The sequence below is a fragment of the Arvicola amphibius genome, chromosome 9, assembly GCF_903992535.2.
Source record: "Arvicola amphibius chromosome 9, mArvAmp1.2, whole genome shotgun sequence".
Taxonomy (NCBI): domain Eukaryota; kingdom Metazoa; phylum Chordata; class Mammalia; order Rodentia; family Cricetidae; genus Arvicola; species Arvicola amphibius.
Genome location: NC_052055.2, coordinates 80,269,672 through 80,293,672, shown reverse-complemented (window position 1 = coordinate 80,293,672; position 24,001 = coordinate 80,269,672). Strand labels below are relative to the sequence as shown.

General features: G+C 36.5%; 1 protein-coding gene across 40 annotated transcripts in view; it reads left to right on the top strand.

The window, feature by feature from the left end:
* The window catches only part of Rims1 (regulating synaptic membrane exocytosis 1), a 473,179-nt gene that overhangs the window by 373,488 nt on the left and 75,690 nt on the right, over positions 1–24,001 (top strand). For 26 of the 40 annotated variants that reach the window (XM_042055795.1, XM_038344177.1, XM_038344176.1 and 23 more), the window contains 2 exons: positions 13,228–13,340; positions 19,209–19,375. The exons of 11 other annotated variants lie outside the window; for them this stretch is intronic. In XM_042055795.1, the coding sequence (XP_041911729.1) occupies positions 13,228–13,340; positions 19,209–19,375 (280 nt within the window). Of the gene's footprint in view, positions 1–2,002; positions 2,033–13,227; positions 13,341–19,208; positions 19,376–24,001 lie in introns of all 40 variants that reach the window. 3 more of the 40 variants (XM_038344196.1, XM_038344188.1, XM_038344185.1) reach the window with 1 other exon arrangement.

Genomic DNA, 24,001 nt, shown 5'->3' with positions numbered 1-24,001 from the left:
CGCAGCTGTCTTTCAGTGAAAACAACCATGTGTAAGGATTGGATTGAGGTGGGAAGAATGGGATGAGTGGGAATGACCCTGCTGGAGTTACTGTGATATTAATTATGGCAAATACTTTAGTAAACACGGCTTGTCGTTGAAGATTCTGAGATAGACAAGCCTGTAAATGGGACAGTCATGATGTACTATCTAATCTAAGCATTCTGAGGTGCACTTCATGGAATTGGGACATGGCTTGGGGCTTATGGTAAATGGTAGCAGGGTCTCCTGCCATCTTTTTAGGGGTGTTTTCATACTGAACAGTTCACGCGACACATTTGTCCCTAATGGGTTTCTGAAGTGATTTGATTGTGGGCTAGACAATACTTAATGCATTTTATTTATGATGAATTTCATTGTTCTTGAGGTGATATAAGTATGTCATTAATTTCCTTTTTGATGAATTTGTTAGACAGCAGTCTAACAAATTTCATGTGGGAATTAACATCAGCTGAAATTTATTTGTGACTGCTTAAGCTCACTTGACTTTTGCTTTTGTTTAATCTCTTAGAAAGGGATGACTTAATGTTTTTAAAAGTAATTCAGTTAATAAACAACTGATTGGTAAGAACAAAGTACTTTCAGTGGATTAGTTTCCTAGACAGATACAATTTCTTGATATAATCATAAATTAATCTATTAATACATTTTCTGTATACAATTATCTATATTACTGTTTTAGGGTGACTACAAGGATAATTTGATTTGATGGATATTTTAAAAATTTTTATCAGTGGTATTTATTGTATCTTATGTACTATAAACAGATTTTCCAATTGTAAAGACTGTCATTTTAAAAGATATATTTATTGAGTATTTGAAAATTATTTTAAAATTTCCCTTAAGAAATATAACTATGAACACAATATGTGAAATCTGGGTATATAAAAGTAGGCATCCAGAAAAATAGATGATTATAGTATATACTTTGACATAAATACAGATTAAAATATAGTGTATACTTTAGTCTTAATATGTAAAAATTGAAAGTAGAGAGTTCCTTGAAATTTTTTGATTACATGGCAGTATTGAATGTAACATAGTATCATTTTACATAGAGTAAAGATGAAGGCAGCTGTGAGTGATGGTTTAAACGTGTGATTTGTCTGAACAGGTCAGGTAGTTCGGCTTCATTGAGGCCTCTTAATGAAGCATGTAACAATCATTCATAAAGTTAAAGGCAAGCCTGTGGGTCTGTGTAGACATCACATGTACTGCTTGACACATGAGACCATCCTGACACCTCCCTTCCGATGGGACAGCCAGTTATTTTTCAGTAAATAATGTAACAGCAAAGAGGGAAGTATAGTTCTATGAAATATCTAATATATGCAATCTGTAAAAATTGTTAGTAAATTGTTAGTAATTTTGTCTTGAGGTATTTACTATAAATTTGAGGAAAAAAGATTCTTATATTGGGATATATATATATATATATATATATGTATTTTTTCACACAGAAATGCTACAGAAGTGTTTTCATGCCATAGGTTATATGCTTTCTACTCAATAGAGGAAAAGGGATTTGTTCACATGGAGTTTTAAATCATAGGAAATGGCAATTATACAATTAAAGTTTCTATGTAGATGAAGTATGCTTTCAATAGTGTGAGACAGTGGTGGGTTTAAATTGTAATGTTTTAGTAAAACTGTTGCCAAACTATACAGTTCTTAAAAGTCAAGAAGATGTATTGTAGCATATGCATTGGGAATATCAAGCGAGTTATTTTCTCGATATTTTTGTTTTGTTTAAATCTTTGAATTGCTGTTTTCATTTTTGAATTAATTTCAATGCCATATGTAAAACTTCCTCATGGTTTATCATGCAGTTTACCATGTCACCTTATGTGTTATGCATTTTAGTATTCATACCATTTTCTTAATTCACATTTCCATGTCTAACTATAAATTTGCTGATTTCTTTCTTTTGTTTCCATCATTATGTGCATTTAATTCATTGAAGAACAAGAAAAATATAACTCTTCTACTAAAGGTAAATATTCATGTAACTTTTAATCATTCATACTGTATCTTTTATGATATGTAAGAGCTATGCATCCATTAGTATAATGATCAAAATAATTTGATAGTCATTTCGCTAGAGGGATTGTGTCACTTGTCAGTTCTTTCATAGTCACAAAGTATAGATCAAGGAGGAAAACATCTTAAAACTAAACATAGCTTGATGCAAAATTCATTTATCTACATTGATAACTAAAACATTTCTATAAACTAGCAATGTATATCTTACATGCTAAGTTTTTATTTTATTATAGGAATTCGTGACATATTCTTTATTTCTTGCTGAGTTTCCTTGGGTTGATTCTATTTTCTTGCTCTCACAGATAGAGGATTTGATTATGATTTCCCAGTATCCTCTCTGGCTAACATCGACTGTGCAGAATGGAAAGTCCCTACACTTTGTTGTCTTGATAGCATGAACTTCATGAACTTTCTAAACTTCACTGTACTCATGCGTGTTTAGAGCAGTGACCTATATTAGTGGTCTGGGTTTCGAGATTGTTTTGTTATTCATCCTGTCTACCAGAGAGACATGGGAAGCAGAATTCATCCAACCCATTCTCATGGGAAGTCTCTGACATTTACTATGACTTTTTAATCAAAAATTATTTTTGAACTTTTCACTTAAATTTGAACTGAGTTTCTGGCTTCCATCTTTTGTACTCCCACATCAATTATATTTCAGAATTATATCTGGCCTGGTTATTAAATTTTTGAATATAAGTTCATAAATCAGAATAGTAGTGTCTTAAAAATACTTTAACCATGTAATTTGATAGGTGTATTTATCAGATAGTTAAAAGCAGTTTGAATTGAATTGCTTATTTTAGTAACTCTCAGCACTAGTCCTGTTAACAGCTTTATCCTTAGTCAAAAGATCTCTGTCCTTGGCACTGGAAAGAAGTCTCAATGGTTAAGACTACTTCTTGGTCTTGAAAAGGGCCTGTGTTCACTTCCTAGCACTCACATCAAGCAGCTCAAAATCTCTTATAAGTCTAGTTTCAGGGGCACAGTTCTCTCACCTGAACTCTTTGTGTAAATGCACACACTCATAGACACACATAAATCTTAATATTCCTAGCATATGTTGCGAACCTCAGAATGGGAGATTATATTCAATTCTGTTTAGTCTGAAATGACAGAGAATGGAATTATATGTCAGACACATAAAGTGCACATCTGAGCAAATACTGTTTGACATACTAGGAACAAATAGTAACTAAAGGAAAAGGCTCTTCAATGAAATGAGTAAGCTGTTGCCTTAGGTTTTAATAAGCTCATGACTACCATGTATCCCTATCTTAGGTATCAGAAGCAACCTTTTATTCAATAGTACAAAAATAACCAGTGTGTTCTTTTCTTAGATTCAGAAGAATATTACTTGATTTGGAAGGTTAACAGTGTGGTAGACTCCTTTGAATGTTTCTTTAAATCTTTTATTTGTTTTGTTAAGATTTATTTTTATAATTTTTAGTTATGTATGGTGTTCACATGGGTGCAGGTATCCTTGGGGTTATCAGTTTCCTTGGGAGCTGGAGTTGTCAGCTCAGACTGTTGTGAGCCAACTGCCACAGGTGCTGGGAACTGAACATGGGTCCTTTGAAAGAACAGCAAGTGCTCTCAACCTCCGAGCCATGTCTCCAGCTCCAAATCATTTGGATTTTATATTGGAAATGAGTCTCATTCATTTTCCAAAAGATACAGACCAACAATTACTTAGAAGAACATTTAATTAGAGGTCCAGATTACATTCTTATCAACCAAAAGCCAGGTTGGCTACTAGAAAATCTCCATGTAATACAAAAGAAAGTTTGTATGCAGAATCCACATTTAAACCATATCAAATATTAAAGTTTTCATAGGTGGGTGTTACACTCATCCAAGTCTTTGAGGAATGATGTATCTATGCTTCACAAAACAGACCATGGAACTGGAATCAACACAAGAGACAAATAGGAAAGTTCACCCAGCAAGACTCAGCAGCCAGGATGATGTGTTTTTCGTCTAGGGTTTGAACCAGTGTAACCACTAATAGTCACCCGCACAGCCTAGAAGGAATTTAAGAATGTTCAGTCATGTTAGAAGCTGAAAATGAAAGACATATTTACTGTAAAAAGAAATCCCGTAGCTATAAGCTGCAGACCCTCTTCTATAATCTATAATAGAGAATTCATGTAGTTTGAATGATTGCTCCCTGAGAAAATATGCAAGAGGACTGACTGATCATAGAGGCCAGTAAGCTCATCAATTTGCCTTTGTTTTGATGACTGTATATAAAATTATCTCACAACTAAAGACTCCAATTTTCCAAGGATTATGCAACACTGTGAGTGCTAAAATTGCAACAGATTTTGGAAAAACAGTTGACCACTCTACCTATAGAGGAATAGTCTGGTTGTGTTCCAGAGCATAATTCATGATAAACAAAATATATCATTCACTATGTATTTATCACACAACTAAGGGTGTTGTGCATTATCTCATATTTTCATAACAACCCAAAATTTGAGTACTAAGGTCCTTTATTTCCTGGACATCTAAGTCTTCAAGAGATTGGAAACCTGACCCTCTTGTCAGTCACTCACTTGGTAAGTGGTAGGCCCTCCCCTAAGGACCCTATTCAAAACCGCTTTGTGGTACAGGAACTCAGCGGCCTGTTTTTACTGATGACCGACTGTGCATACAGAGTACTTATACTGTGTAGAAACAGAGCCTTAGACTTACGTTGGACTGCCTCAGGTGCTGTAAGGCAGGCCCAGATTTTGATCATGTAGTCTGTGTTCTGTCCTCTTTGCCCTCAGCATGCAACAGAGGCTTTCATGACACAGTGATCTTGGAGAGAGCTCCTTAGTTTAAATATAGCCACCTGTGGACGCAGCTATGGGGCCACGCAGCTAAATCTAGACCTGGTTTCTCGTTAAATCGCCCATGCAACAACGACAACAGCAACAAAAACCAGGTTCTTTCCATGTGACTGAGACGTCACAATCTGGGGTTGAAAATCCAGGTGCCGAATGACAAAGAAATGTTCATACAGCGTAATTACCTTTGCCTCTTTCTATGCTGAAGGCTGAGAGACGATAGCACTTTAGGCTACACGGACTGCTTTTAGGCCTATTTCTTAATCATTCATTCTAAAAATAAGCCACTTTTTCCCTCTCTGCTACATTTCCTGGACAGTTTTAAAGAGCCCATGAATGTAGTTTGGGGGCATCGAAATAATGATATAAGAAGATCAAAAGTGAACCAGAAATTAAATGACTTCAAGGTGAGAAAAATGTTATTATCATGATACATTTCTCTTTTCTATGCCTCTAGATATTTCTTAACTGCATTAACTCTGGCTCCTGGGAACAATTTTGAATCATAGCAGAGCCCATTATGTTATGTTTTCTACAAATATGCTGCCCTCAATTGTAAAACATGTGTAATTTATGCACCTGGATAATAAAAGACATTTAGAGTCCAAGGAATTAAATTATTTCAAAGGTACAAGAAGCAAATGGCGTTTTGTTGCTTTTTGTTTTCTACCTGACTAATGGAATATACAATAATTATTGTAACAAGATTGTAAGAGCTGACTAAGGCAGGCCTCTAGTCAACTGCTCTTTTTATCTAAGTTCTGCCATAAATGCCAAAGCTTATTGCCTGCTCTCTTTCCTCCTAAATTATGACAGAAAGAGTTTGAGTGTTAAGTTGTACAAAGTAAAATTTAAGCAAGTATGGCATTAATCTTAATTAGATTGAATTGATATAAAAGTGAAAGCTGAAAATTTTCTTACTTTCTGTTGTATTAATTATAATATAGTTCATTCATCATTTATAATACTGGTAGGCTAGAGTGGTAAAATGGATAGAAATATGCCTGAAGTTCCATGTTTACCAATTTGTAATTTTAAAATTCCACATTTTCTTAACTGTCTTTAAATAGTAACAAAAGATAGTAATTATATTTTCACAAGTTATTATTTAATAGATAGCATAAGACACCAGCTCAGTCATTTCCTGTTCTTATAGGTTAAGATTTATGATACGTAGTATTGAGATAAAACTCTATGGTAGTGTGATTGCACAATGTATATGAAGCTCTAGGTTCGATCCCTAATTGTGACTTCAAGGGAGCAACAGACAGCTGTGGGAGGGGCAAAGACAAGCCAATGGAAAGAGAGAGAATAGTTTTGAAGGTTAATGTTCCTTAATATTCTGGGTTGAATCATTCTGGTGCAATGTTTTTACTTGAATATATATCATAAGTAATGATTTGAACTTTCCGTATTAAAAGGGTGTTTAGTTGATCATTGCCTATATATTATCCTAGCTTCTCAGAAAGTCACACCACATAACCGAGAGGATGTGGTTTTGACCTCCCGTTCTGTTCAGTTGAGTGTATTTACTAGCAAAGATATTATGATAGGCATTAAAGCTACTAGACATTTTACACATAACAGTCCTTGCAAGATATACCTAACTTATCAAAGACTTTGTTCACTAATTCCTCCTGAGATTTGTAAAGGAAGTGAAGAGGAAAAAAATTAAGCAGGTGTCCAATCATGGATGGTCTCTGCCTAGTTTAAGTCCTTCAAATAGGGCAAACATTGTAAAGAGACTATGCCAAGGAGCTGAGTTTATCAAAGTTAGATTGCATCAAGTCTGCCAAATCAGTCTAGTTTATGTTAGTGTTGTTAGAACAATGAGTAGGATGGCTAAATATTAGAGGTCATTTTTGATAAAATAAACGTTCTCCAAAGACTGGTTCTCCTACATTCCAGAGGGCTAATTCCTGCTGCAGGCCTTGGCCAAAGGATCAAGGGTTCCTATTAAGGAAGAGTACTGTTCTAAAACCTCATTTCTTCCTGGCAGCTGTTTGACCTTGAGCAGAGCAGAGAAGCTTGATAAATGATTCTTCCATCAGCCGCTGGCCCAGTCTGTTGAGGACAGGTGTTTTGGTGTGCTGGAGCCTGCAGGTTTTCACCTGGGAGTGGCTATCTGGAACTCTGTGGGCAGTCTACTGGAAATAAGCATACTAAAACAAAATGTGAGGTCATGTGACTGCGGTGAGATTTGAGTAATTCTTTGTGTAAATAATCTTTTTCTCACCCATGCCACTGCTCCATTTCAGTTATCTAGACCAACGAGATGGTCGTGTAATTTTCCCAAAGCCAGTGTGGTATTTTCACTCCACAAGTGTTAGTTTGCTTGTCACTGGTTTTGATTCTCATGTCGGATAATCACAAACTTTGACTGTCTCCATTAATACTAAAGACTAGTTAGTATCTAAGAACACTGGCGGGTCAGCTTCTTATTAGACCAACCCACGTGACATAGCTTTGCAGTGGACAAAAGGATTATTCCACAGCACTCTAAGAACAACTAAAACCATCGTTGTACTTCCAAACAGGAATGTATTTTATTTAAGGCAAGTCACTAGGATTTGGGAACTTGTACAGAGTGAAAAAACTTTACGGATTTTATTTTTACATATAGTGGCTATGACAATGATGATATAGAAGTTAAGTAAAAATCTGTCGACTCAGTAGCTCGTGTAAGTTTGAAAGTAAGGTTGATCATCAAGGGAAGACGCTATCTCTTCAACTTAAAACACAACAGAGATAATAATGTAGCGTTCAGCTCGTTTTTCTCATACCACCTACAGTCTGGGTAAGGTGGTGAATTAAAAAATTTTGGAAAGAATGTAATGGACCCAAAGAATGAGTCATTATAGTTTCTGTATTACAAGTGTGAAGATAATATTGCAAGAGAGGTTTTCTGAGGATTCTCTTCTCTTTACAAATAGAAACTCTGAATAGATGCATTTTAGGAAGCACGGAGCTGATGAAGAATAATGAGCAGCTTTAGATTTAGTCAGTACTCCCGCCCTTTCTTAACTCTCTTGCTGTATTGCTTCTAAGCAAGAAAGTATACTTAAAACACATAGAGTTCTTAAAAATTCAAGTATTGCATGTTAAATCGTCCAATACCATCCTGATAGACTATTTTGAGATAAAGTTTATGTTTAAAATGTCTTTCTATTCAGACTTTGTATCATTTTTCCCTACTGAAGTTCAATTAGCAGGATCTTCTTAACGTTTTACTACTTTCTATTCTCTGTCTTATGTTGCTGTTTGTCTCTTTCTTACTTCTTAAAATACAGTGCATGAGATAATGAATTCTTTACACTGTTGTCAATACCTGAGTCACTGTAGGTGTCAACAGTTAAGTTACATTATATCTGACAACTTTCCGGTATGTCATTTACCAGCCATACCATAACTATGTTGCCATGTAAAGAGGAAGCAGGGATTTCAATTCGTTCAACTATGAAATATGGTAGCACATCAAAGTGAACTCAGTTATCCTGTGAGAGGTTATTGTGTTTTAGTATTGACTCATATGAACTAGTGTTTGCAAAATGAATGTTGAAAATCTTTTCGATACCAAGAAAGTTAATGTAGAAATTCACTTTGTCCATTTAAAATTCTAGCACACAAGAATCGCTTAACAACGTTTGTCAGGTTTTAGTGTGGGTGTTTTACCTTAGCCTGTGCTTACGCATTCACTACATGCATGCAGTGTCCACAGAGGTCAGAAGAGGGCGCCAGGGGCCATGAACCGGAGTTACCGATGGCCAGCAATTGAATGAGGATTCTCAATAGAACAGCCCGTGCTATTAATCTCTGAGCCATCTCTCCGGACTCAAGTATCAAAATTTAAGCTGGTGTTAATTTTTAGCTTTATAGATTTTAAAATTGGTACAGACTCATTTTTACATAAATGTAAATGCATGAAAACTTTAACTTGGATTGTTAATAAATCACACATTACTATAATATCAAAAATATCTCAAAAATACCATCATCTTTGGAAATGACATATAAAAATCACAGTACTCAACAAATATTAAGAATTGTTCATCTTTTTCAATAGTATTTTTATGAAATAAATTTTAAAAATGGAGAACGGGACAGTTGTGTCAACATTTAATGGTGCTGGTTGCTCTTGCAAAAGAATTCACTTTGGTTTCCCGTTCATAACTGTCTATATTCCAGCTCACAACTTCAACTCCAGGTGATTCAGTGCTCTCTCCTGGCCTCTCTGCACACCTGAACATATGTGTGTGTGCAAACACACACTCGCACATACCTACACATAAATAAAAATAAAATCATACTCAAAATTTTATCCTTGGCTTTTAAAGGAATACAAGAGGCAGACCTATTTGAATACATAAAGGTATAGGCAGAAATTCATAAATGGTTTTAGCTTGTTTGGCGATTCACAGAAGCCATCACCCTTCAATCATTATCAAACTATGAATGAGGTGAAATCATTTGCACATTTTTAATGGGTTAAGAAATGTGGGTCCATGAGATGGTTCAGTATATAAGGAAACATGACCACAAACCTCAGTCTATGACCTGAGTTAAATCCCCAGGACGCCTATGCTGTCAATTATCCACTGTCATTTATTCGTAGGCCTTTGTACATGTGCGTGTGCACGCACGCGCGTGCACACAAAACACACACACAGAGAGAGAGAGAGAGAGAGAGAGAGGGGGAGAGGGAGAGAGAGAGGGTGTATATATAAACAAATCTTAGCAAAGTACATAATATGAAGAGGAATGTCTTTTAACACAAGACTTTATTTTTAGTACCCTAGAATTTTTTCCATTAGACAATTATACTTAGTACTTTGTAAATTACAGTTACTAATCTTACCCTATGTGTTCCGATTGGAATTCTATTTGTTGAGTTTTAGAAAAAGAGAAGTCCTAAGGGTGGCTCCTAAAAGGAACTTCTGCTCCTGGCCATTCTTGATTGTAATTTTTAGAAGGATATGTTTGAAAAACCTGAATTTGCACAGAACAAGACATTAGTGTTAAGGAAAAAAGGATCTTTTTTACAGTTCTGCACATTAACATGTGCTTGTGTTGAGCTGCAGCTATCCAGCATAAGCACAGCACCGAGGCTACAGTTTCTGGGACAGATGTCAGCCTTTCAGCTCCTCAGGAAAACAATTTATAATAAAACTGCAATGTTAACTTCAGTAGGTGAAGTATTTAATGTACTGTAAGAAATTTTAGTGAGGGGCTGGAGAGATGGCTCAGAGGTTAAAGGCATTGCCTGCTCTTCCAAAGGTCCTGAGTTCAATTCCCAGCAACCACATGGTGGCTCACAACCATCCATAATGGGGTCTGTTGTATACATAATAAATAAATAAATATTTTAAAAAAGAAATTTTAGTGAGCTATCTAAAATTATAATTAGTCTATGGCATATAAGCTAAATTGTTACTAAAACTAAATAATACTGTTAGTGTCAGAATTATTTGATTCTAATATAATCACAGTGATGAAAGATAATACCTCTGAAGACTTTAAATTTTTTTAAAAATCTTTTTGTAACTAAATGACAGTTCTCCTATTAATTCTTGTATTAGTTTGAATTGCTACAAACCATGAGAATGACTTAAAATGTAAATTTAATGAATGGTCTCAATTGGTTCTGTTAAGTGTTTTATTTCACATTTAAATTTTGCTGTTAGAGTTAAAATTGGCAAAAGAGTAGAGCCCTTTAAGTGATAAGGAAAAATTGTTCTTTTCTAAATAAGATATTGGAAATTTTGATATGTGACTAATTGGGATATTATTCCAAGGACAGAGTTTGCTTGTGATTATTTCTATTGTTCTTCCTATTAATAACAAATATCAGTGGACACATATTTTTGGATGGAAGTTTTAGAGATTTAGCTTTTCATATCTATAACCCATATGGAAAGTCATTTTACTTCACAGTGTGCATTTTAAGGAGAAATAAAAGCATGTCGAAAAGTTAAATAGCACTTACATTCACACCAAGGGTGTGGTTATAAAGTAGCCTTTCAATGGCATGTGATAACTTGTACAAACAACTGCTTCATAATATTAGACTAATCATAGTGATATCAAAAGAGGGCACAAAAAGGAGTCTGAGCAACATGATGCAATTATACAACCTTCTGATTGCTCAAGTAAATGTTCAGGCTTATTTGAATGTGGTTTCTGTTTGGAATCTGAGCTCAAGCAATGAAGATGGAATGACAGTTGTATTTGCTGGAAAGTTGAGTGGTTCGCGGGTGATCTTGGGTTTAATACTAATTTGGAGATTTCGTCCTGGTAACATGTAAAAGCTGCTTTGTTAGCCTTTCCTGTGAATAAGTGCAGTATGCTGAGAAGTTTTGCGAACTAGGAATAAAGTCTCTGAAAACTGGACATTCGGATCACTTATTACTGGTACGTTAGTAGGGTATAGCTTTGAGTTTTGCAAAGTGAGTATTAATATGCAGACGCCGTAAGGTAATGTAACCCTACTTAGAGAAAGGGGGTGGAATGGTGAGGTTCACTCACTATGACTATTTCTAGGTGTTTGGGGCCTGTACCTTCTGGGAAGGAATATTAAGAACTGCACAGTACTAAATGCAAATATAACAAAGTTTTCATCTAGCAAGTGTCATAATTGTTCTTTAAATGTTAATGTGTTTGACTAGGATGTTAAACTACCATTTAATTATCTATGAAATTGAGGTTACAGTGTATTGCTTTAAGCTTTACTTATACAACTACAGATTTTTTTTAGCTCCCTTAAAGCAAAAAAGAAAATGAAAAGAATGGTACCAAGAGATATTTATGACAAGTGCAGTACAGAAAATAGATATATTTACATATGACTTTCTGTACTGTTTATGGCATTCTGTACATAAAAATCTTAATTTTCATAGCTTTCTTGCAGTTCCTAAGAGCTGTCTTATTGGAGCTTGCTTCATAATGCTACCTTTGGCTCTGTGTGCTGTCCAGTAACTAACAAACCTTTCAAGCTGTTTGTGAAATGTCTTCTAGTTAAAGGCAATCACCATGTATTGTCTCTTAGGGTAACATTCAAAGCAAATGTGTGTCGTGCTTAATTTTCAGAACTTTGCTGTAATAGAATGAGTCTCTCTAGTTTACTAACTTCACTAAGGTAGAGGTTAGAATGGAGCTGGCCGGCGGGATTCAAATTATGACTCAAGTACAGAAACTGAAGTTCCAGACATTCTCACACATGCACACATGCACACATGCATGCACTCACACACACACCTTAGCATGTGTTTTACAGGCCGAATGGTACAAAGGTCATGTATACATTTTGATACACACACACACACACACACACACACACACACACTTCTACTTTATAAGTCCAGTTAAAACTTGTTTGAGAGGTTAAACACTCTAGGAAATCAATACTAGGTAAATTGTAAATAAAGCTAATTTAGGTTTCACTCAGCACAGTTATGAGCTTTTGAATGATTTACACACAATGATAGCCTTGCCTCTTTCCCCTCCATGTGTGAAAACACAATAATCAGAGACAGAGTTTCCAAGCTAGATGCTGATGGATTCTGGCTCTAGTCAGCTTGGATACTAGGTTGCCCTCTATCACACCTGCTTCTTATCACATAAAGCCTTAAGTGGAATACGTGTCTGTACATGTTATATTGTAAAAGAGCTAACAAGTAGAGCGTATCATTTTCAAAATTTATGAGTTCATGCAAGCCATAAAGAGATTGCAATTTTTCTTTTCTCTAAGTAAATGCATTGTTATAGGCAACAAATAGTGGTCAAAAACTGTCGGTCAGAATTTATGACATAGGAAGAATACCACCAAAGAACAGGTGATTATTAATAAAATAGTTTTCAGGAGACTTCTCTTTAGGTGAAGATACCAAGTGGGTGTGCATGCATGCAAGCATGTGCATATGTGTGTGGCGTGTTTGGTATGCAGATTTGTTTATAGCCAACCACCAGCAGCCAGTTGAATACACAGAAAACACCATCTCACAGTTAAAGTTGATTCTGCATAATTACCTATAAAGAGAGTTGAAAATATTTCACATCAGATGAAGTAGGGTGCTTAATTTTTGTTGCTAACATTCGTGTTCCCCATTCTGTGTAATTTTATCATTTTCACCTGTAGATTAACAATTACCAGTGCCGTCTTTGCTGCATTCTGCTTAATCTATTAATTGTGGTTTATTTCAAATTTTGTTTAGTTTGAATTATTTTCACAAGCTTTGAAATCTTAAAACCAGCCATTTCCTTAAAAGGTGCTTTCTGTGTTTTAATGGGCTTCCATTATGTGTTTTTGCAGCGAGCTTAGTAGTGGAGGAGCGAACAAGACAGATGAAAATGAAAGTTCACCGGTTTAAGCAGACAGCGGGGTCTGGGTCTAGTCAAGAACTTGATCGCGAGCAATACTCCAAGGTAAAATTAAAAGTGTCCTGCCAATAGTATCCCCCTGAGAAACAGGCTATATGCACTGGGCATATATGTGTATGTGTGTGTATAGATCGCAAAGCTAGAGAGCACCGAGCCATGGAAAGGAGATTATCGTTAAATATTAGTCTTGCATTATAGTTATTTATACAGCCTGACAAATCCCTTCCACATCTTTATATTTTCAGAAGGTAGATTAAATTATCGAAATAGCAATTATTATGTTTAATAATCTCTCTGATGAGAAAAATAGTGGTATTAAAGATGAGGATTGTCCATAGTTACATTAACAAAGTAAGCAGCGTATATAGGTCAATTTGTCAATGAAATAGTATTCATTTAGTATTAAATGTATTTATGTGGTTTTGACTAGTGAATTAGTGACAAAACCCATACGATGTGAGAATCTTGCTTATTTACTTATCTGTCTTTAGTAAAGAGCATGTTGTTGTAATCTCTCAGAAAATGGCATCAATGCTAATAAGCATTTAATTCATATTTCACTATTTTATAAGAATATACTAGATATCCATAGGTGTAGAAGCTAAAGTTTAATTAAAATATACAACCTTATACTATATGAAACACACTGACATCATTATCTGGTTTATTTTAAAATTTCTCTCAAAATAGCATTAGGTTCTGCTTTATTTCAAATTGATATCAGGAAGCCTTTTTAGGAGTAGTGACATTTCAGAAACTGGAATTAGTAAAACTACATCAAATCAATACATTAAGCCTCAAATAAATAAGGCCTCAAAGTTACTATGTTTTTAAAAATAATCAAGTTTGCTTCATATATTGTCAGGGAGGCAGTGGTTCATACAAACAGTAGAGGTCAAAACAAAATATGGTTTGTCACCTATATTGTGCCAGCTGGGCAGTTGGGTACAGCGTATCACATTACACATTCGATACAGAAACCTGCTTGTAGCAGCAGAGAAAGTCCACTGATCCAGGGATGCCACAAAGAGTTTGAGACACCTTTTAAAAAAGGTAAAATCAGTAAAGAAAAGTATGAATACATATATACATACACACGCATGCATGCACACGCTAAGGAAAACCTGACTACTATGGAGTAGCTGGATCCAGCTCTGCACATCTGTCTTCTTCTGGTTTGTGGTGGTGTTCTCAGCTGAGCAGTGTGCTCACACTGCAAGTTCACTAAGAATGAGACAACAGGATAATTTTCAGGGTAGAGTTTTCGTCACAGTTAGCTTCTGTTAGTTGAAATTAGGGGAAATGCTAGTTAATTCAGAAATCTTTTCGTGATTTTGTAACCTTCTAATAGTTGAAATCAAATAGAATGAATAGGGTGGTGGCCAGAGTGGGCTGCAGGAAAGAGATAAGTAAAGAATTGGAATAAAATACTAAAGGCCACTGGGATCATTGTGAGCCAGGGGTCTAATTATTAATCAGACCATCAGAAAAACCTGTGCAATGCGCTGTTTCACAAATCTAAAGTATGGGTGTTCTTGTAAACCAGGTAACCTACCCTGCAGAAAGATCTCAGGTTTTCCGCTCAAAGCAAATTAGGAAGGACCTGTTTTCTGTTTCAGCATCAGTGAAATTGCTCATTGTGTAAACATGCCTGCCACTAATTCTAGGGACCTAAACTCAGTCCCCCAGAACTTATTGGTGTAGGGCAAAAAAATCAACTATAAGCTGTCTTCTGGCATTCACATACTTGCATGCCTGTACACACACACACACACACACACACACACACACACACACACTCAATATAAAGCAATGTGGCAAATGTCCTATTTCAGCCTAAACACTTACATTGTGAACCCCAATACTCACTCAAAGAAGCAGAATTCATTTACCAAAGTAAGTAGACTCTGTGCAGAGTGACTCAGAGCTTAGGTACCACTTGATTCTGTTGTCACATCACTAAGGACACACTGCAGTCTAGCCTGCCCCCAAGCCTTGCGTCCTCAATGGCTTTCATTTGCATTTATCTATTAATGTTTTCCTCTTTATTTGTAAAGGCACCCCTTGTCCATATTTCATTGAATTTGAATATCTTAAAAACGAAATTATTTTGGGGTGGAGAACTGGTTCAGTGGTAAGACCTGAAGCTCATATTGTTCTTCCAGGTTTGGTTCCCAGCACCCTTATTAGGCAGTTTCCAACTGCCTGTAACTGCAGCTCTGAGAGGTGTGCGGAGCGCTGCTAGCCTCTAAGTGTACATGCACACATGTGCACAAACCCACATAGGCACATACAAACACATAACTAAAAATAATTTTCAAAAAAAGAACAGCTTTCATTTTTAATATTTTAAGTTAACTTCGAAATGTAATGTTTCATTGTGACCCAATCATATACATACATCAATGAACTAGGCTCACATTCCCATTTCTCCCCATACCTGTCTCCTTCCTTCTCCCCAAGGGGGCCATTTATGTTTTCATTTACTTACATGTGAGATATATGAATCTACATAAGTATAAATGCGCCGTGGCATGCCTTTAATTCCAGCACTCAGGAGGCAGAGACAGGTGGATCTCTGTGAGTTCGAGGCCAGCCTGGTCTACAAGAGCTAGTTCTAGGACAGGCCCTAAAGCTTCAGAGAAACCCTGTCTTGAAAAACAAAACAAAACAAAATAATAATAACAATCAAAATAAATAGATATAAATGAAAAATATGCATCTAACTTTCCATTTGCATGTGAGAAAATATGAAAAACATGACTTGCATATAATATAATTGTATTATTAATAATAGAATTATACAGTTCAGTTATAGTTGTATAACCAATAAACGTGAGATCAGAGGTGTGGCATTAAAATGATTAAAGAACGTTAGAAGTGAAATTGTGAAGCAAATAACAATTGCTTCCAGTGTTTTTTATGTATCAAACAAAAAAGTTACATTCTTCCCAACTAAAATATTTATATTCTAGGCCAATGTTTCTAACAAAGTTGTAATTGAATTTATTTTACAGAGAAGAAAAATCATTGCATTCATGAGTGGTGGATAGTAGCTATTTCAATTGGTCCAAAACTCTTTTTTATATTTTCAGGGTAGCGTTATCTTTTTATCAAAAACATTTTAATTTTCAAAGGACTTCTATAGCTAAAAATAGTGTCAGTATGTAGTATATATTAAATTTTGAACTTTCCCCTTAGAGTAATTATGCACTTAACATATTTGATAAAATAATTAAAGTTCAATACTAACAAATTTAACAAACAGTTGAAAATTCAACCGTATGAGAAATTAGGTGACCATTCTCGGAATCTTTTTACTTACCAGCAAGGCTAGATTATGGTTCTCATGCTAAAACATCACCAGGTGAATATAATCCCCCCACCTTTGTCAGCTGGTCTTTCTCTAAACTATCAAATGGTCCTGCTCTTCTTCCTGAGTGAGGAGTTCACACTGGCTTGACTGCTTTAGAACCTTTGAAAAGCACCACTATGCTTTTCTTTTCCTCATTTTTTTTATTAAAGATTTCCATCTCCTCCCCTCCTCCTCCCCCTTCCCTCCCCTCCCTTCCACCCATACCCCCTCTCCACCCCTCTCCAAGACAGAGAGCCATCAGGGTTCCCTTCACTATGTTAAGACCAAGGTCCTCCCAGCTCCCCCTAAGTCCAGGAAGGTGAGCAACCAAACTGACAAGGCTCACAGTGAGCCCGTCCATGCTGTAGAGTTCATGCTCATTGCCGATGCTGTTTGGAGTTAAATGCCTCTCTGATGGGTAGAAGTCATTCTAAAGGATAAAGTCACACTTAGGCCCTCACTTTTTAAAGGATTCTTTTTCTATAATCCTGGAGCACCCATCAAGATCGCTGCAAGGGTTCGTGGAGATACCTGCAGTGTTTATTATTACTAACCTCTGAAAACTATGATCCTATAATTAGGAGCTTCCTCCTGGGAAAGAAAGTTTGGCTTACTTCCCTGAAGCGTGGCCAAATACATTCCCCCTGAGGATACTTTATTCTTTGATGTATAATAAATGTATTTTGATGAAAATATTAAAATATTAAAAAGGAAATTTAAGAAATAATTCTTGATAAAAAAAGTAGAGCATATTTCAAAGGTTAACATGTTATTGAAAATCAGTAAAAAAAAAATAGTAAAGAGTAAATATAAAGTCCTTCATTTCCTTCAGTATTTTGGGAGAAACTGTAATCTTAAAATAATTATGGTATTATTATATATCCCAGTAGAGTAGAACATGTGATGACATTTTCATTCTGTTTTCTAGAAGAGCAAAGGTCTCTATAGAAGAAGGCTGGGATAGAGACAACTTGTAGAAAGGATAGAGATTTCACTAATCAGAGCAAAATTTCCCTTTATGCTTACAAGTCTTCCCGCTACTGTCCATAAGCTTCATACCGCCGGCTGTTTGTTCTGGCTGAAAAAACAGTGGAAGAACATACAGTATACCTGGGTAAAGTCTCAGGGCATTGGATCTCACTTATTTCTTGTCCTAATATTTGTAGAAATAATGAATGAATATATGATGCATCTTTGGTCACAGAAGTTTAATCTAGAATTATGTTTAACACTGTACTATTGTTCAAATCAGGTTCTAGTCATTATCATAAGTTTTCCTACAAATCTGTAGGTTAGAAATTGTTCTGCGTAAAATCAATTGTATTGAACAGAATCATCTATCAGATATAACAAGAGTTTCCTGGTGAACTGAAGTACCATATTGTATGGAATACATGAATCATATGAAATTGAGAGTAAATAGTGATTCGGCTTTAGACTTAACAGCATATGTGGATATCCTTTGTGTCTTAGTAGGATCTATGCCTTTCAAAGGTAAACATTATTGTGATAGAACTTTAGAAAATCTATTTTGTAGATAGACCATAAAATGTATATACTTTTCATGACACAAAATTCATAGACAAATTCATACACATAAGAGGCAAAGAATTTAAATGAAATTGCTTCAAGAAGAAAGTTCTCTCATGTAAGGGATCATGAAATAAATGTTAACACCATCTGTGGAATTACTTCAATTACTCCATAAAATTTATTTTCTTAGATGTTTTGTATATATATATATATATATATATATATATATATATATATATAGAGAGAGAGAGAGAGAGAGAGAGAGAGAGAGAAGAGAGAGAGCGACTTGGATTTTAGAATTCGCTTATATGGTATATTTGAGAAAGATAGTTCAAATTAATCAAGATTCATACAGAGCGTTAGAGGATAGGTGACTGTCCTAAAGACCAACAAGCACTTCTCCATTTATTGTTCACAGTCTGACATTCACTTGCTTAGTGAGAAATAATAGGGATAGTCATATTTTATTTTATGTAAACAAATGTACTTCTTTTCTTCTGATAGCAAAGAAAACAGTTACTTGAATATTGGTTGGAAAAACTTGTCTTTTTCTATAGTTATAATATATACACCATATGCTCCATTCCAATAGGACAATAAAAATCGATTATCTCCTTTGTGATTTTACAGGGTGTCTTATTTTATCTAATGATTTCTAAACATTGGGAATAAAGCCCAAAAAGTAAAGATATGTAGATAAGAATATGATGAAATGTCAGTTTATAAAATGAGTAACGCAATTTCAGGCTTTTAGCACATACAAGTGATTCTTAGACATTTTCCATGCAAGCACTTTAATTGCGTGTTCACTCTTCATAAACCATATCCCATCACTGAAAAGATGTCCGATTTTTATTGAGATTCACATGTAATATTAATGCTGGCCTGGCCATTGGCTTCCATTCTTCCCTTGATAGAGGTATGCTTTGACTTGCTTTGTTTAGGCAGTCATTCTCCTCGAGGTCACTTGTTTCTGTTCCGCGATCCGATGGTGGCGCTCATCCTCTCTTGTTTTTAATCTTTAGTATAACATACATAAAGATCAGTACAGAAGCTGTGATAACGTCTCCGCCAAGTCATCAGATAGTGATGTCAGTGATGTGTCCGCCATTTCCCGAACCAGCAGTGCCTCACGCCTCAGCAGCACAAGCTTTATGTCCGAGCAATCTGAGCGCCCCAGGGGTAGGATCAGGTGAGTTGGCAATGCTCTTTATCTTAATCGTATCATTATTCATCTATATGGTATGAAATGCATCCAGCTTCCAGGATATTTTTTGGAGAGTACTGTTTAGGCCATGTAATGGAAACACCTCATTATAGCAGCCAGGTGGGGTCAACATGTACAACCCATTCTATGTATCACTAACAGAATGTTCTTATGTGTGACAAGTACCCTGAAGAAAGCCAGGTAGAAAGAAAGAACCTCAGACATCAGGTGCTGTCCAGCCTGAGCCTTGTTTTTGAAAACAGAAGTTTATAGAAGCAATCTGGGGAGTAGAAGGGCTTTCTAACTAAATATGAAAGCTAAGAATAGGAACAAATACCTTTCTGTAACTCTAAATTCCAAATTTTGCTGCTCATTAAATTGTAGCCTGAAGTTTCCCCTTGGATTTCCAGCCCCATTACTTCTGTGCTGAGGGAAGAACCATGATCTTGTTAACAGTTTTATGATATCATGATCTAGATGAGCAATTTCCAGGACTTTATCAAGACAGGGGAGAAAGGAAAAGAAACCACAGGCAGCTTAACAATGGACTGTGATTTTCTTTCTTTCTTTTTTTTTTTTTTTTTGTTTCCTTTTAAATGTTTTATTCATTTTACACACCAGCCACATTTCCTCCTCCCTCACCTTCTCCGGCTCCCCTCTACCTCCCCTAACTCACCCCCATCCACTCCTCTGAAAGTGTAAGGCCTCCCATTAGGAGTCAACAAAGCTTGACTCTTTAAGTTGAGGCAGGACCAAGCCCCTCCCCCACCCCTGCATCAAGGCTGAGCAAGGCATCCCACCATAGGGAATGACTTCCTATTAAGAGTGTTAGGTGGAAGGGTTGATAGAGCAGTTGAGGGGGAAATTCCAACCATAAAGGAAAACTGAGTGTTTGACTAAGCAAAGAGTAAAAGCACAAAGATCTGTTTATCCTGACTCCCGAGCTTTCTGATTTGAAACGTGTAGGAGGAAGGCTTCCTCTGAAGAGCTCATAGAAGACTTCCTTCCTGGCAGCCCATCTAAGCTTCCTGTTTCTACCCTTCCCTGATCTGTAGCTTAACACCCTTAGTTACTGGGATTTTAAGTAAACTCATGTTATAGCTAAGAAAGTTTCCTCTGTACCTAGGATGAGAGCTACTTTTCTACCAACCCCATGTTTTGTGTCACAGTCTCCAGACTCTCCAAAGCTAGAAAATCTTTCACATGTTATTCTATATTATTTCCCATATGCACCTACATAAATGCAAAATACACGTGGAACTGGAGAAGTGACTCAGAGGATAAGAGCCCTGGCTGCCCTTCCAGAGGGCCAGGATACATTTCCCAGCCTCCATATGGTGGTTTCCAGCAGTTGGTAATTCCAGTTCTATGGAATCTGATGTCCTCTTTTGACCTCTGTACATAGCGCACAGTCATTTGTGTAGGCGAAACACCCATACCATAAAATAAAGTTAAATAAAAAAAATCAACGCATACATAGAGGCCCTCGCACACCACATCACTGGAGACCACATTGCTCTTTGCTGCCAACACCAACCCTCTCCGAAAAGCTTGAGCTGAGTGCGTTTGTAATGCAAAGCAGTTACTAACCAGGGTAGAAGTAGAAGAGGCCTGGGGTGTCTCCCGTTGAAAATACTCTCTCTGCTCTTATTGCAAACTATGAATGGTGACCGTTGATTCTTCCCTTTTTTCTTTTCAGTAGTTAACATCTTCATGGATTTTTAAATACTTTATGTTTAAAGCCACTATTGGAAAAAAGGACAAAATCGATCAGTCTCAGTGATAGAAAGAATTTAATATCAACATTTTGAGTTCCTATTATATATATTATATGTACTTTATTCCTCTAAAGAGTATATTATTGTGTAAGACTTAGGCCAATAACTGAGGGGGATTTTAAATTGTTATGCCTAATATTTGAACACTTACTTTACATTCCAGAGACCTGTGTACACCCCCTGCCATCCTAACACGATGTAAACAATTTTCTTATGTGCTGCCTCACATGGTCTTCATTGGGAGAGTTAGCAAAAGAATTCAAAGGACAATATAGGAGTTCTTAAAGATCAATTTATTGCCCTAAAAGTCACCCTAAAATCTAATGTGTCAGGAAGGTCTATAAATAGAAATCATCTAACATGGCCTTGATTTTTTTTATATATAGCACAATCAGATATTGTCACTTAAAATACCAAATTTTTCCCAAACCTGACTACTGCATGTTTAGCACACAGGAGGCACTCTGTCCATAGTTCATTTGGGGAGTCATCTGGATATGACCAGGCAGTTGCACATGAGCTGAAAGGGATCGTGCCTTCCTCCAGACATGTCCACTTCTGGTGTGCTCAATCTGAAGTCCTCTTGTTGTTTTCCTCTCTAGATACAGTAAATATTTTATTCAAAACAATGCAAAGCATAGTTTATGTTTTCAATTACATTTTCTGGGAAAGTGCAGAAAAAAAAAGAAACCAGACTGAATTATTTGTTTTAGGGTAAATATTTTGAAGATATAATTACCTAAAAGTTGTAGAAATGGGTTACAAACTGTTCACAAAGGTGAAGATGTTTTAATAAGATAGAATCAACACTTAATACCCCAAATAATAGGCATCAATGAGGATTTGACTTCTAGTATCTCTGATGCAGTCTGTGTATACTTGTATTTGGAAGCTTCTTTGGGCCTAACTTATTCTCAAAGATGTTTCTGTGTCTGAGAATAATATATGATTGGTATAGAAAGCAGTATGTGTCATAATTAATAATAAAAATGTATACATTAAGGCTGGGGAAATGGCTCAGTCAGTAAAGTACATGCCATTTGAACACAAGGACCTGAGTTGGGGTACCCTGAAGCCAACAAAAATGTGGGTGCAGCAGTGTGTGCATTATCTCAGAGCTGGGAAAGCAGAGACAAGAAGATCCCTGGGGTTTATTGACCATCAAGTGCAGTCAAAACAAGAAGCTTCAGATTCGGTGACTAATCTTATTCAGAAAAGAAGGAAGAAGGAATGGAGAACTAGCTCAGTGATTAAGGGTTCTTTATGTCTTGCAGAGGATGAGTGGGTTCCCACCTCCCAACCGCTTGTAACTGCAGATCCTGGGTATTCATCACCTTCATAAGCTCCTGTTCTCATATGTATGTGCCTACACACAGACACATACCCAGAAAAATAATTAAAAATAAGAAAAACAGCTGGTCGGTGGTGGCACACGCCTTTAGCCCTTACACTCGGGAGACTGAGGCAGGCAGTTCTCTGTGAGTTCAAGGCCAGCCTGGTCTACAGAGCAAGTTTAAGGACAGGCAGCACTGTTACACAGAGAAACCCCGTCTTGAAAACCATATGCATGTGTGTATGTGTGTGTGACTATATTAGAAATGATTCCTTTTTAAAAAGCAGAGAGTGATTGAGATAGATGGCTGACATTAGCCTTTAGCATCTACTCAATCATACGATCTATACTTCCTGTGAGCTCATAAACACACAACACAACATTTACTAGAAGTCAAACATTTATATACCTTCTGAGTTCTCTGTCTTCATCTTTAAAAGGAGGTCAGTTTTCATGGATAATCTGAGTATGTTTTCACCTTTATATGCATCCCTTTCATTCATGCCAGAGAAATTTCAGTTGTTTTCTATAACAACAAAATTTAAGAGCAAATGTGAGCATAATATTAAAGTCACTCTCAGATCTTACATAATTCTGTTTTACTTTTTTCTTTGACAGTTTCATGCAATGTGTTTTGATCATAATCAACCCCTTCCCACAACTCCACCCTGATCCACCTGTATTCCCAACTCTGTGTCCCCTTCCCTCTTTATAACTCAAGTCCAATTTATGTTGCCCATATACTATTAGATGTGTAGCTTTCCAAAGGCATATGATTGACTTACCAGAGGCTATATTCTTTTTTTTATTTTTTTTTTCATTTATTTGCCTACCAACCTCAGTTCCCCTCCCTCCTTTCTTCTGGTTCCCTCCCCCTGTCTCCCATATACCCTTTCCCCATCCACTCCTCCTCCTTTGACTCCACTCAGAAAGGGGTAAGTCTCCCATGACTTGAACAAAGCATATCACATCCAAGCTCCTACCCCTGCATCAAGGCTGGGCAAGTTAATCTAGGTTGGAAAACAGGTTTCCCCCCAAAACAAGTTCAAGCACCAGAGACAGGTCCTGACCTCACTTCTAGGAGCCCTACAAACAGACCAAGCTACACAAATGTCAAACACATGCAGAAGACCTAGTTCTATCCCATGCAGGTTCTCTATGGCCAGAGTCCATGAGCTCCCACAAGCTCAGGTGAGCTATCTCTGTGCATAGACCTTGGCTATAGTCTGAAAGAAAACAGATTTTTCCCTTTCTCCTCAGCAAGCAATTGCCAATAACTCCTTGGCTAGGGTAAGATTTTGTGTCCTCCTCCCCTCCCCATACTGAGACTTGGTCTGTCTTCAGCTTTCTTGAGATGCTGTCACCACTGCTGTGAGTTCATATGTGCAGCTGCTCTGCTGTCTCTGGGTGACACTGTTTCCTTGTTGTCATCTCTGACTCTTACACCCTTTACATCCTATCTTCTCCAATGATCCCTGAGCCTTCAAAGAGGGTAATATG